This window comes from Spermophilus citellus (genome assembly GCF_964194105.1).
Source record: "Spermophilus citellus genome assembly, chromosome: 2".
Lineage (NCBI taxonomy): Eukaryota > Metazoa > Chordata > Mammalia > Rodentia > Sciuridae > Spermophilus > Spermophilus citellus.
The window spans coordinates 219,611,683-219,626,071 of NC_138183.1; the positions used below are offsets into that span (position 1 = coordinate 219,611,683).

General features: G+C 34.4%; 1 protein-coding gene across 1 annotated transcript in view; it reads left to right on the plus strand.

Annotated features, from left to right (window-relative positions):
* ANO3 (anoctamin 3) overlaps positions 1-14,389 on the plus strand; it is a 197,734-nt gene that overhangs the window by 176,137 nt on the left and 7,208 nt on the right. Inside the window, exons 21-25 of the mRNA XM_081279744.1 lie at positions 1,502-1,635; positions 2,580-2,732; positions 6,795-6,942; positions 12,772-12,852; positions 13,245-13,350. Coding sequence (XP_081135870.1) covers positions 1,502-1,635; positions 2,580-2,732; positions 6,795-6,942; positions 12,772-12,852; positions 13,245-13,350 — 622 coding nt within the window. The remainder of the gene's footprint in view (positions 1-1,501; positions 1,636-2,579; positions 2,733-6,794; positions 6,943-12,771; positions 12,853-13,244; positions 13,351-14,389) is intronic.

Sequence of the window (14,389 nt, forward strand, 5' to 3'; positions counted from 1 at the left end):
CGGGGATCCCAGTCTTGTCCCTTCCTGTCCTTGATTCACCACATGGAAACATAGGATTTGGGAAGCATCATGTGAGAGGACCTGAGGGAACTTGTGTAGCTCAGGATCTGGCGTGTTGTGAGTATTGCATAAGCATCATCAAGACAGCATAATAGTTATTCTGATATCAAGAATAATTGTGCCATCATGATGGATGGACTGCCATGCATAACATGCTCTTTGGAAGCACATTTTCATTCTGGACTTGTTGCAGGAGTCAGCCTGGATCACATGTATCAAGTATTGAGGGCACCAGAGCAGGGGACATCTGGCTGGTGTTTTTCAACTCCCTAGGCAAAGACCTTACTGAAAAAAACTTAGCAGGAGTCAATCAGCCATCAAGCTGTGGTTTAAAAAGCTTTTAACCACAATTCTCTGTCTTCAAATAAAATTTTAAGCAAAACCCAAATAAATAAAATAGAAACAAGCAGGTCTGCCTCAGTTCCATCTTCCAGCCTCTTTTTCATCTCTAAAAAGCACTAAGGAGTAACCCTACGGAACATTTGTTGGAGCACTGCCTGATGTTTTAATCTAGCCATGGTTACATGAAGCTTAGGTCCATGATTAATTGAAATCGAGCATCTAGTACTGTTTACTCCTTCTGTGAGATTCATCTCATCCTGGAGGTAGTTTTTTGCCACATTCTTAATTCATTATCCAGGAATCCACAATATATGCAGACCAGGATATTTTGAGCCACATAATTTTAAAACTGCTCCTGACCTAGAGAAAGAGCATTGTCATTTCATTTCTATAACTAAAAAATAGCCTCATGTACACAGATCCACTTCCTGGCAATTATTCTTCACCAGAATAGCAGAATATAATCACTCATATGCTCAAATTCTTCTTGTTTACAAACTCAAGGAGGAGATGTGATTTGATACAAATCATACCTAATGCACTGCATGTTGGGGGCTAGAATCTAGGTCCCCTGAAGCCCCATCTATGGCTCACTTACTTTTCATGGAGCATAATTTTATTCATATACAGATAACAGAGTCCAGGAAATGTTGCATAATGAGCAATGAAGTTCTCAGACCTAATCATAACAGGTACTATAGAAGTTTAAGTACTATAAAAATGTGTAAGTATAGGTGGAAAAAAAGAATCATAGAAATGGATGCTTGTCTAATCAATATCAAGGACCATCTTTGTGTATAGGTAATGGATTCCTAATAGATATGTAGATGTTTATAGTCTATATCTAGGAGAGTTCTGGAAGGATAGGGTCTATTCTCCCATTCTAAATCATTTTAGGGTTGTTAAGATTTTAAAAAAATTAAAAGCTATTTGTTGGAATTAGAGAATTATTTTTTTTAACATTTTAAAATTTGAGATCATCAGTTCTCAGAAATGCTTAATGTAGCCCAAGAGTATATCTCATTTCTTAATGGACAATGATTGTGCATCTGACGCTGAAATGAGAACTCAGCATACTTTGGTCTGCTCTGTGGTGTAGGCTGATCCAGAACTGGTGGTCACGACATAAAATCAAGCGAGGAATACAGGATGCCTCTATACCTCAGTGGGAAAATGACTGGAATCTGCAGCCCATGAACATACATGGCCTGATGGATGAATACTTAGAAATGGGTAAGGAAAGAATATTCTGCAGAACCTTCTTGATATTGGTTTTCCAAGCCACATGGGCTTTGGTTCAAGAGAAGAAAACATGTGTCTCCTTTCCAGCCCCAAGCATTCTAAACCACATCTGCATCTTTATCTCAGCAGAGCCAAAGGTGTGGAGCAGTGTCCCTGGAAGGGTCACACATTTTGTTCTCTGACAGCCAAATGAGGGTTTTTCTCAAAGGGGAGCACCTAGCTTCTGAGCAAAATAGTTTGATGAAACAAACCAGTTCCTTTGTAAAGAAACATTTCCATCGCCTACAAAGAAAATAGTGATTCTTTTTCACAATAAATCTTTGCTTAGATCCAAGTCTAAGTCTCAGCTTCTTCAAGAATCTTATTTATTTATGTTAAGAAAATAAGGATTCCCATTCCAACTGTTAGAATTACTAGCTATTGACTTGACATTTGCTTTTCTCTGGCCTCCAGTTTTAGCATCTATAAAAAGAGAGGTCAAGATGACTGTAGGTCCCTTGAGTCTGTTCCAGATCCAAGCATTTTCCTTCAAGGCCTCCTGTTCTCTTTCACATCTTTTCCCTGTTCTCCCTCTCTACCAGGCTCCTACTCTTTTCTTTGTGCTCCCTCCTCCTTCTTCATTCCCTGTTTTCTTCTTTCCCCTTTCTTCATGCTTCATTACATCGAAGTGAAGACCACATAGAATTTAAATCAGTTCAGATCTCTGAATGCAGTTTTAAACATTTTCTTGCCATGTGCCCTTTAGCAAGTTTACTTAACACATATGAGCGAAAATTTCCTCAACTGTGAAATGAGATAAGCATATTTACTTTGTAGGAGTATAGAAAAGAGTAAAGGCAATTTATGTAAAGCTCCTAATTTGACACAAAAGAGGCACTCAATAAATGATGCGCTGTTTATATTATTAATTTTCTAACTAGTTTCTCTTTTGACAGTTTTGCAATTTGGCTTTACCACCATCTTTGTAGCAGCTTTTCCTCTGGCCCCGCTTTTGGCTTTGTTAAACAATATCATTGAAATCAGGCTTGATGCATATAAATTCGTCACCCAGTGGAGGAGGCCTCTGCCAGCCCGAGCAACTGACATAGGTAAGTTATTAAATGGTTTTCACTTTGCTAATGCCAAAGGGTGTGCAATTCGTATTTAATCACCAATATGTGAGAGTATTGAGGTATGATATGTAAGAGGTGAGTGCTCATGGGAGATTAGAGCGCTTGTCAAAGGGCTCAAGGAAATGGGTTCATTCTCTTCTGCTCTCCTGCCATGGGAGGACACAACATTTGTCCCCTCCAGAGAATGAAGCAATAAGGTGCCATCTCAGAAACTGGAAATGGTATACTCATGACACACTGCTGCCTTGATCTTGGATTTTCCACCTCCAGAATAGTTAGAAATAAATATTAGTTCTTGGGGCTGGGGATGTGGCTCAAGCGGTAGCGTGCTCGCCTGGCATGCGTGCGGCCCGGGTTCGATCCTCAGCACCACATACCAACAAAGATGTTGTGTCCACCGAGAACTAAAAAATAAATATTAAAAAAAAAATTCTCTCTCTCTCTCTCTCTCCTCTCTCACTCTCTCTTTAAAAAAAAAAAAAATATTAGTTCTTTACAAAATTACTCGCCTCCGGTATTATGCTGTAGCAGCACAAACAGTGTAAGAAAAGATGGCTTGAGATCACTTAAAACAATGTGAACTTCTATTGTGGGCTCCCATAGAAGCCCATAACAAGACTTCCAACCATAACAAGACTCAATACTTTTTGGTTAAAAATAATAAAATGCATAATAATTTGGTTGGAAGTGAGTTCATTTTAAATATACTAGTTCATAGATTTGTAACTGAAAGACTCTCTCATATATCTTTTCATGTTAATATGCACAAATGTGCCCCATTCTACACAATTGTTACACAAAACTCCAATATGGTATTTTTAAAAATCAATAGTCTATAGAGATATTTAGATTGCTTCATTATTTTATAATTATAAACAATGCTGAGGTGAACATCTTCACACAAAAATTGTCCAATTATTTCTTTTTTTAAAATTTTTCAGTTGTAGATGGACATACTATCTCTATTTATTTATTTATATGTTGTGCTGAGGATTGAACCCAGTGCCTCATGCGTGCAAGGCAAGCATTCCACCACTGAGCCACAACCCCAGCCCCGTCCTATTATTTCATCAGAATAAATTCCTTGAATTGAACACTTGTTCAGAGAGCGTGTACATATAAAATTTTGGTACAAATATTGACAATATGTTTTCCAGAAATTCTGTACCAATCTGTATATAAATGTAAATTTCCTAAACCACTCTAAGTATAATAAGGATTTTTAAAATTGTTCTCTCCTTGACACTCTAATGAGGGAAAAAAAAACATTTTCTTGTTGTATTTCCTTGGATTTTTATTACTATAAAATTAAAGGTATTTATATTTCTTCTTTTCTAATTGAATTATGCACTTTAGCCATTATATCTAATTTGGTAATTTTTCTCTCTGTGTTTGTACTATGAATCTTGATATAGACATATATTTATGTACACACATATCTTAACATATATATAATGTTGCTACATTTATATGTATATATGTATATATGTATATACATCCAGCAAACAGTGTTAAAATGATGGGTTTTAATTCATTTACTTTTTCATAAATAAAATTTTTAAAATTTTATATAAGTTTTGTGCACCTATGTGCCTTATAGATATTATCATTTGTGACAGTCCTTTTAGAACTCATGATTTTTCACAAGTTGTTTTCAGTGTTTTGTTATTTAGACATGCCTGTACAATATTCTCTTTTTATTTGTTGTTTGTTGGCATTTGAGATTTTATTTAAATTGTTAATCTGCTTAAAATTTATTATTGATGAAATTGAGATTCAGTTTTTCTTTTTTCTGTTGTTTGGTTTTTTCTAAGTCAAGTATTAAATAATCCAGGTTTTTTGGAGGAATTATTTGAATTCTCTTTTTTGCTCAATTCTGTATAATCTTAAGTATTATTTCTAGAATCTGTTTGTCCCATTGATATGCTACTTGTTTTTTATACTACTTTAATAACCCTTAGTTTTGAAATAGGAAATTCAAGTTTATTTGTTTATTTTTATATGGTGCTAAAGATCAAACTCAGTGCCTCTTGCATGCTAGGCAAGTGCTCCGCCAATGAGCTACAGCCTCAGGCCCCTATTCCAGTTTTAATTAGAATTTATTGTAACTTTCAGTAGATAGGTTGTTTTAACTTTATTATATGTGGCTTTGTTTAAGCTAAAAACCAAAAATATGTAAAAAGAAATAAGTAATAATCCGTCTTCTCCATTAGTTTTCTACCTCAGGTAATCAGTGCATCAGTTCAGCATGCATCTTTTGTCAGTGATTTACTTGCTCATACAAACATACAGAAATATAATCATATACATAAATAGGATTCTGCATGTGTTTTCATAAACATTCTCCACCTCAGAATATAAGTCTAATTCATTTTAATAGAGTTATGATATTCATAGTAAAGATATAAGATAAAAATTTACAACCATTTAGAAATTTTATTTTCTTTCTTAATAGTAATAAATATAATATATATAGATATAGATAAATATTTTATATCATGTATCCATATACATTATATAAGTATAGTGTATTTATAATATAGATCAAAAAGTAGGCCTACTGGATTAAAAACAAACATATTTTAATTTTAAGATATATCTGACTAGTTAATAACTAATAATAAGTAGTAAATCATTCCAACAACAATGTAAAGTATTTCATTATATTCCTGAATAACATTGGATGGTATTTGACCATCTATATCTTATTTAAAAAATCTTATTCTTTTCTTTAAAGGACATTTTTCAAAATACTAGTGATTAAAATTTTTTAAGACATTATTAGTTATTTTCACTTGGCTAACATATTTTGATTTGTACTATTTGTCCATTTTTTCCTTTAATTTTCTCATTAAAATTTTAGGATCTTTTGTATATTCAACACTTTTCTCCCAGACTACTTTCTTTTGACTGAATAACATAACTTTTTAAAAATAATAAACATTTTTATGTATTTAGTATTATTTTATGAATTTTGATTTCTTGCCTTATGATTTCCCTAGTTAGCTAAACCTTAAAATCCTTTCTTATTTTAATTTTTTAATTGCAGCTTGATGTGGGTATATTATAAAGAGTTTGAAAAACAAGGGGAGGAGAAATCAAAGTTATCATAATACCCAATCACCTTTAGCATGTCTGAGTAATTTTTTCTAGAACTTTTTTCTTATCAATATTTTTAAAGTCAAGTTTAATCCTAGTTGAAACATCAGTTTTGAATATAATCAATAGCATACTGATGTGATATGCAACATCAGAAGCTAATTTGTTTGTCTATATGACACCAGATTTGCCTCCTAAGAAGTAGCAAATGTCAACTAGTCTTTATGGGTTTTATCTCTTTTTGTGTGTGTATTTTAACTTTAAATTGAAACTTGAATGAGATGGACATCATTACCCTAAGTACATGTATGAAGACATGAATGGTGTAAATATACTTTGCATACAACCAGAGATATGAAAAATTTTGTTCTATTTGTGTAATATGAACTGTAATGCATTTTGTTGTCATACATAACAAATTAGAATAAAAAGTAAAAGAAAAAAATCTATAAAAAGAAAAAAATTGAAATTTGGCAAATATTAAACCAAAATACACATTGAATATAGACATTTGATAGTGTGCACAACCATGTAGAACTTAAAGATGTAGAATTTAAAAGATTTTTATTCATAGTTTTTATTGCCTCAACAAATTCTGTATATTAGGCTTTGAAATATCTTAGGTACATGTATTATGTCTCACTGTTACAGAACCTGAACCAGGCCCTAATAATAATATTCTTATTTTCAAATATTTTTAGATGGGGTTCACCTTCCCTTTATAGAAAAAATATGTACCAGATGTAATATTATATATCATGTATTACCAAACAATATATCACCAAAGTTTATAAATCATGATGGAGTGAGATACTATACTGAGTTGTGGACAGAATTGTGGTTCCAACATGAGTAGGACATTCTTTTCAAAATAAGATTGATTATAGGGTTCTCATTTGGTTAATTTTTATTCACTGTCTTTAATCTTTCTCCTACCAGGTATCTGGCTTGGAATTCTTGAAGGAATTGGCATATTGGCTGTGATCACCAATGCATTTGTAATTGCTATTACATCTGACTACATCCCACGTTTTGTCTATGAATACAAATATGGCCCCTGTGCAAATCATGTAGAACAGAATGAAAAGTAAGGTTGAAATTTACACATTTTTTCTGATCTCTTTTATGTTTGTAATTAAAATGAGAACTTTTGAAACATTTTGTTCGTGACCATTAAGAGTAATGTTTCTTCTGGTCATTGTAATTATAATATGTTTATTAGATGAAATCAAGTGAGGTTTAAAAAAAGCAGCTGTGTTTTTTACAACAAATAATTTTATAGACTATATTTTCAGTTTGAAATGCATGATGTCGAAATACTGAAACTTTCATGTTGTTTATAGAAGTCAAATTCTAGAACTGGAGGAAATCTAAGAAATCATCTACTGCAATCTTCTCACTATGCAGATGGAGAAATTGAAACCCACACTGGTTTATCAAATTACTGAAGGGGGAAAAAAGGAAATTATTGGGGAGATACAGAGCATGAAGAGACTGGTAGCTATGCGCCTAGAAAGCTTTAAAAGGGATTTACAACAAGTGGTTTCCAAGTGCAGGAAATCTTGCCCTCAACCTCTCTCATACGTACTTCTCTAACCTACTGATGTTTTAAACCAGATAAATCTTCCAAGAGGGAAGTTTGTTTTGTATACATTGTAGGACATTTACTAGTGTGCTTTGGCCTCTTCCCAGTAGACACCAATAGTAAATGCCTTGTTCGCCAAGTAGTGACAATCAAAAATATCTCTAGACATTGCCACATGTGCCCCAGGGGACACTTGTTTAGAACCACTACATTAGATGATATGCTATTTCAGATCTTTCCTTATTGAAAGACAATGTTGGAAGAATGCAAGAGGAAAGTGGATTTGTAGAACAATGAAAAACTGGAAGCACTTGAGTATTGTTGCGGGAGACTAACCTTAGATGTGAAAGTAGTAATAGAAGATAGAGTAGCAGTAAGGAAGCTGCTTCTCCTCTCTCCAAGAGAAGCATCTTGGAACATAGGATTGATGCAGATGCAGTTTATGTGCCACAACAGGATGAGCCTTGATTTAGGATGAAATTAACCCTTGACTCTCCTGATGAACTGAAGTTCTCTCAGAACACAGAAATACCTTTAAACATAAATGCCTCATTTTCTAAAAGAGCAATCATAAAAGATAGTTATTGTCTTATATCTTGTTATTGTTTATATCTTGGCATCTTCAAGGAATTTTGTCTTAAGTTAGACACTTTAGGTTTGAATACTAACTTTGCCTTTTACTAAAAGGCACATACTATCTCTCTGTACTTGATTGGTTTGTAACAGAAAGTGTCTGTGGGCTTTATGATCAAGAAAGTGTCTGAGATAAGGTTTATGAACTATAACATTATGTAAACATAAGGTTGTTTAGGTATTAATAGCAAAAACCTCAAAGTCTGTTTTCTTAATTCAAATAGTCTAGAAGTAGATTTTAATAATTTGAAACATATAGGCTTATCTGCCACCTTCTTTCTAATGATTACTTGCTAGTGGCTTTATTGCCACCTAGTGGCAGGTGAAAGTAAGATTGACTGGGTGTCTGTTTTGGAACCTGCCTTTCATATGGATGGCATCTGTCTCCTCCATATTCAGGGATTGGGGAAGTAGACCAATTTCAAACAGAGTTGTGAAGGGCTTATGTGTTGCTGACACCACACATTCCAAGTATTTTTCCTAGCATGCTTAGCAGCTAAATTGGAATAAATTGATTCAGATGAGACATTTTCAGAGTTAGGTGGCAGAAGGACAAGATGGCAGGGAAGAGAAGGATATTGGCAAGAAGGTAGCAGAAATGATAAATCCTGGGGCCTAGGATGGAAGGGGAAGAGATTGAAGCCACTGCATCACTGTAATTAATATTTCAAGATTTATAATATGACAGATATGTGGTTGAATACAGGTTCTATCAACGGTTTGTCTTAGGAACATGATTCTCAACATCTGCTCTGCAAATATCCTTAAGGGTCCAAAAGTTCAATACTATTTTTATAATTACACTAAGACATTACTTCCCCTTTTCATGTATTTATATTTGCATTGGTGGTGATAAGGCAATGGTAGATAAAATTTCTGGAGGCTTTTCTTAACTCAAAGTATTAGAACCAAACAATATTCCTCATCACCATTTAATCACCTTAAAGATACCAGTAAAAAAAATTCAGAGTGCTTAATTAATGCATTAATAATTATTAATTTTTACAAAATGGCCACCTTTGAATAAATGTCCTTTCAGTATTATATGTAACAAAATATGAAATGTGCATAGAGCACTTCTGCTACATACCCAGATGTGATATGTGTCTCAAAATAAATGCACCCATATGTTGGATTTCCAGCTAAGAAAAATCTTTTCCCACCTGAAATAATGAATGTCAGTCAACTAGGATTATTCGGACTTGGTACTTAGCAGCTACTCTTCTAGTGCATGCACAAAACTAGTCTGTCATTTTAAAGCAAATATTTGACATTATGTATTGCATAGCTTCCCAATACTTAAGAGATTTTTTTTCTCATACAAAATTAAAAATTGTGTTCTTTTTTCAGAGACTATAGTAAAAAAACACACCAACCTTAGAAGTTCTGAATAATTCAGGGCACAAATATTTTCCAAATGACTGATATTTGACATTACAAAATCATGCATGGATAAAAGGTGGTTAATGTACAAGATAGACCTATGTATTTTAATGTAACTGCATGAAATGTTCATTAATGTGGCTTAAGATTTCACATTGCAACTAAGCTCTAAGAAGCTACCCCATGTAGCTTTAGTGTACTATCACTGAAACATACCCAAAATTATCGGAAGTGCTATTAAAATAGTCCTTCTTTTTCCAACTACTTATCTATATGATGCCAGATTTTCCACTAACACTTGAACCAAAACAACATATTGCAACAGATTTAATACAGAAGTGGATACAAGAACCTAGTTATCTTCTGTTAAAACAGATATCAAAGAGATTTGCAAACATATGAAAAAATGTCATTATCACTATATTTTTTCCCTTTGGAATTTATAGCTATTTTTCTTTAAAATTAACCATCTTTTATTAATTTACAATAGATTTGTTGGTCACTTTTAAAAGAATAGTTAAATATTTTCTAAATCTGTTTTCATTTCTAATGTGATAAAATAGCAGTAGTTATACCTCTGTGACAAAGGCTTTTCTGGTATTCAATAATTTTAAAAATGTAATGAGATTCTGAGGCCCAAAATTTAAGGAATTATAGGCCTGGAGAAAGTTGCATACCCTCTCTAAACCTTGTGTATTTAATCTGTATGATGGAGATTATAATATACATATTTTAAAGTTGTAAAATGAATGATGTCCAACAACTCTTTGAATGTACATAGAACTTTAAAATACCAATAGTACTAACACATCTTTGTCTCCTTTCCTTTATCATCCTCTTACCCATCTTACAAACCAACTGGCCAATTGTAACCTCTTCCTTGGACTGGTCCCTGCCCTTCCCCCTGATGTTTTACTGCTTTGGCAGAGTCCCAGCCATCTCCACACTCTGTCTAGTCTGCACTGTTCTCATACAGCTAGTGTGGATGAAGGAAAACAAAAACACTGGCTAGCTTCACTTTATTTTATTTTTATGTGGTGCTGAGGGTCAAACCCAGTGCCTCATACGTGCTAGGTGGACATTCTACCACTGAGCCTCAACCCCAGCCCCTTCACTTTAAATTTTTATCACTTCTCTTTTGTGGACCCAACACACATTTTATTTCCCAAGTCCATTTGCTCTTCTTTTTTAGAGAAGTTTTTCATACCTTCTCCTTGCTCCATAAGGCTTCAGCACCTCCTTCTTTATCCTCATTCTCAGGTTTACTTAACTAGGAAAATGGATCCAATTAGAAAAGAACTTCCACAGATATCCCTGATGGAGTCTGCCTTCCTACACCATGCATCCCACACAGTCTGCTTTCTCCCAGTTCCTAGAAGAACTGGGAGAAAGAACTCTCTGCTCCTGTGGAAAGCAAAAGCCATCTAATTGTACCCTAGATCTCTTACTCATTCCTGGAGAATACCAGTCTAGTATTTATTCCCTTTTTCTCATACACTACAAACAGAATGTTGTCTTTTTCACATTAACACTGATATATGCTTTTGTTTTTCCAACCAATGTGTAAAGTCCTGCCTTGTTCTGCCTGCCTGCCAGTGGATCCTCATGTCTTTGCTTCCATTTTAAACAAAAAAAAATCCAAAGAATTTTCCATATTCATTTCTCCAATCCCCCTCCTCTTCTTCCCCATTATGCTCTCTGGTAAGGCTGATACCCCACTACTCCGTAGAAAGGTCATGAATTTCACATTTTGAAATCCACTTGTCATCTCCCAGTTCTCACAGTGGTTGACATATTAGCTTTGACAATCCATCATTCAGTTGCTGTGTCCTATTCATTTGACTTTCAGAATGCCACAGACTTCCTTCCTTCACTTCATCTTAGCCACACTGATCTCTACAGTTCCTACTACGTGCTTGGTTCCCTGTGTCCTCTGCTTGCAGCCCACCATTCACAGCTCCCCATGGCTGCCTCCCTCAACTCCTCAAAGTTACTCATATCTTTTCTCTTAACAATGTCTACTCTGGAAATGCAGTTGAGCATTCTAAGCCTCTAATCCTAATTCCCCTTAGTTTACTCCATTATACCATAAGGCAGTGTGGGTTCACATAACTTTCTTCAAGGGTATCTAATTTCTCCAGCATCACTTTTTTTTTTTTTTTTATTCTGGAGATGGGGATTGAACTCAGGGGCACTTGGCCACTAAGCATTCAGCCCTATTTTGTATTTTGTTTAGAGACAGGGTCTCACTGAGCTGCTAAGCATCTCACCATTTCAGAGGCTGGCTTGGAACTTGCGATTCTCCTGCCTCAGCCTCCTGAGTGGCTGGGATTACAGTAAGATATTAAGTGTGTGATTTTTTCTTCTTCAGCATTGAATTTGGCCATTTGTGCTTCTTCTATTGAGAAATGCCTACATAGTTCTTTTGCCCATTTATTGATTGGGTTATTTGTTTTTTTAGGCATTGAGATTTTTGTGTTGTTTATATATTCTGGATATCAATCTGGCAGAGGAACAGGTGGCAAAGATTCTCTTCCATTCTGTAGGCTCTCACTTCATGCTCTTAATCATTTCCTTTGATGTGCAGAAGCTTTTTAATTTGGTGTCATCCCATGTATTGATTCTTGGTTTTATATTTTGGTCTTGTTGAGGAAGTCAGTGCTTACACCTATAAAATGGAGTGTTGACCCTATTTTTTCTTCTAGCGGTTGCAAATTCTTTGGTCTAATTCCTAAGTCTTTGATCTACTTTGAGTTTTTTTGCAGGATGGGAGGTAGGGAAATAGTTTTGTTCTTCTACATATGGATATCCAGTTTTCCTGGCCCAATTTGTTATATTAAAAAGGCTATCTTTTCTCCCAACATATATTTTTGGCACCTTCATCAAAAAAAAAAAAAAACATGATGTTTTTGTTACTATAGCTCTGTAGTATAATTTTATATCAGGTGTAGTGATGCCTTCTCCCTCACTCTTTCTCAGAATTGCTTTGGGTATTCTGGGTCTTTTACTCTTCCAAATGAATTTAGTACTATAAAACACAAATTTATAGAGATTTAAAACCAAGGATTTAACTACGTCTAATAAACCATGTAATAAATACAAACCAGATGAAATTGAGAAAGGAGAAATACTGGGAGGGGTTTGTTTCTTTAAGATACAATTAGAGATACAATGAGAGAGGATATAATAACAGCTGAGTTGCTGTGTGTATGTAGTTAGAAATGATGCATTTATAAAATCCTATCATTTTAATGAAGAAATTATACTGGAAAGTTATGAAACTCTCAGTCAAATAATAATTTTCTTTTTTCCTAGTTGCTTAAAAGGATATGTCAACAATAGCCTATCCTTCTTTAACTTGAGTGAGCTTGGTATAGGAAAATCTGGTTACTGCAGGTACTTATTTATAACTTATTGTTAACTTTTCTGCTTGTCTTCACCATTCTGTCTCCTTCACCTAAATGTCAATGAACCCACTTAAACTATCATTTTGGAGTTTGGGGCAAATTAGGGAAATCTGAGACCTCCACACTTTGACCCTTTGATCTCTATTTTTCATATCCTTTTGTTGGTGGTGGGTTTTGTTTATTTATTGACAGTACTGGGAATTGAACCTAGAAATATTCTACCTCTGAGCTACATTTTCGGTCTTTTGTAAATTTTATTTTGAACAGGGTCTCACTAAATTGCCCCGATTGGTCTCAAACTTGTGATCATTCTGTCTTTGCTTCTGTGTGTACCACAGAGCCTGGGATCTATTTTTCAAATTCTTTCTTTTTGTGTTTCAGGTACCGAGACTACAGAGGGCCCCCTTGGAGCTCCAAACCCTATGAATTCACGTTACAATACTGGCACATCCTTGCTGCTCGATTGGCCTTCATTATCGTGTTTGAGGTTAGTCCCGAACTGAGAAGAAAATTACTTTGGGTAAATGCTTCTGCAACTGACATATCAGTTGTCTCTTTGAAGTCAGTTACTCACTTGTAAACAAACAAACAAAGACTTACATAGGTTCTGGCAAAAGGCTCCAATTCAGATTAAATGAAACTATTATAACAAGTGTCGAAAAGCAGGAGCTGAAGAATGTAATAAGGTAAGTTAGTAGGTACTTATACTAGACAATCAGGGTGGAAGAAACTAATGAAGAGTTAATGCAAAAACTCTTGAGCTTCCTAGTGCCTAGTGCCTTCCTAGGAAGGTTTTCATAATCTGATAAGAGAATTCATATCTATTCTCCAGGTAAGAAAAACTGAACAATCAACTCTAAATACAGTTGTTCACATATGCATTTGTTTAGGGGACATTGGAAGATTCGATAAAGTTTGCCTGAGAACACTTTTATTACGAGATGGGTTGTGTTTAATGACCAAAGTCATGTGACAATATTAAATTATAATTCTACGAAGAAATTTTGAGGAAGCTACAGTATTGTTGCCTTGTTTAAACAAGACAATAGAGTGGAGAATTAATACTGGAATATATTAACTACTCTTTGAGGCACCACTAAATTAATGAAAAAATGCTAAATATATCTATTCCCTATGGCCAAAATTGTGAAGCCAAAGATAGAGGCATACCTAAGACTTTTGGGAAAGTATTTTTTTTTTTTTTGTAGTTGTAGATGAACAGCATGTCTTTATTTTACTTGTTTATTTTTATGTGGTTCTAAGGATCGAACTCAGTGCCTCATATGTGCAAGGCAAGAGCTCTACCACTGAGCTACAGCCCCAGCCCAGAAAAAGTATTTTTAAAAGCAACTGTACCTCTTAACTGATTTTCAAAAAGCATTTCATATTTTGTATTGAAGTATTTTTCATCTGGAAAATGAAATACTTACTTATAAAATTTTCATCCAAGACCGAAATTCTATTTCCTAATGACTTGTTAACCCTATAAAAATGTTTCCTTATGAAGTGAGAATTTCATAATACAA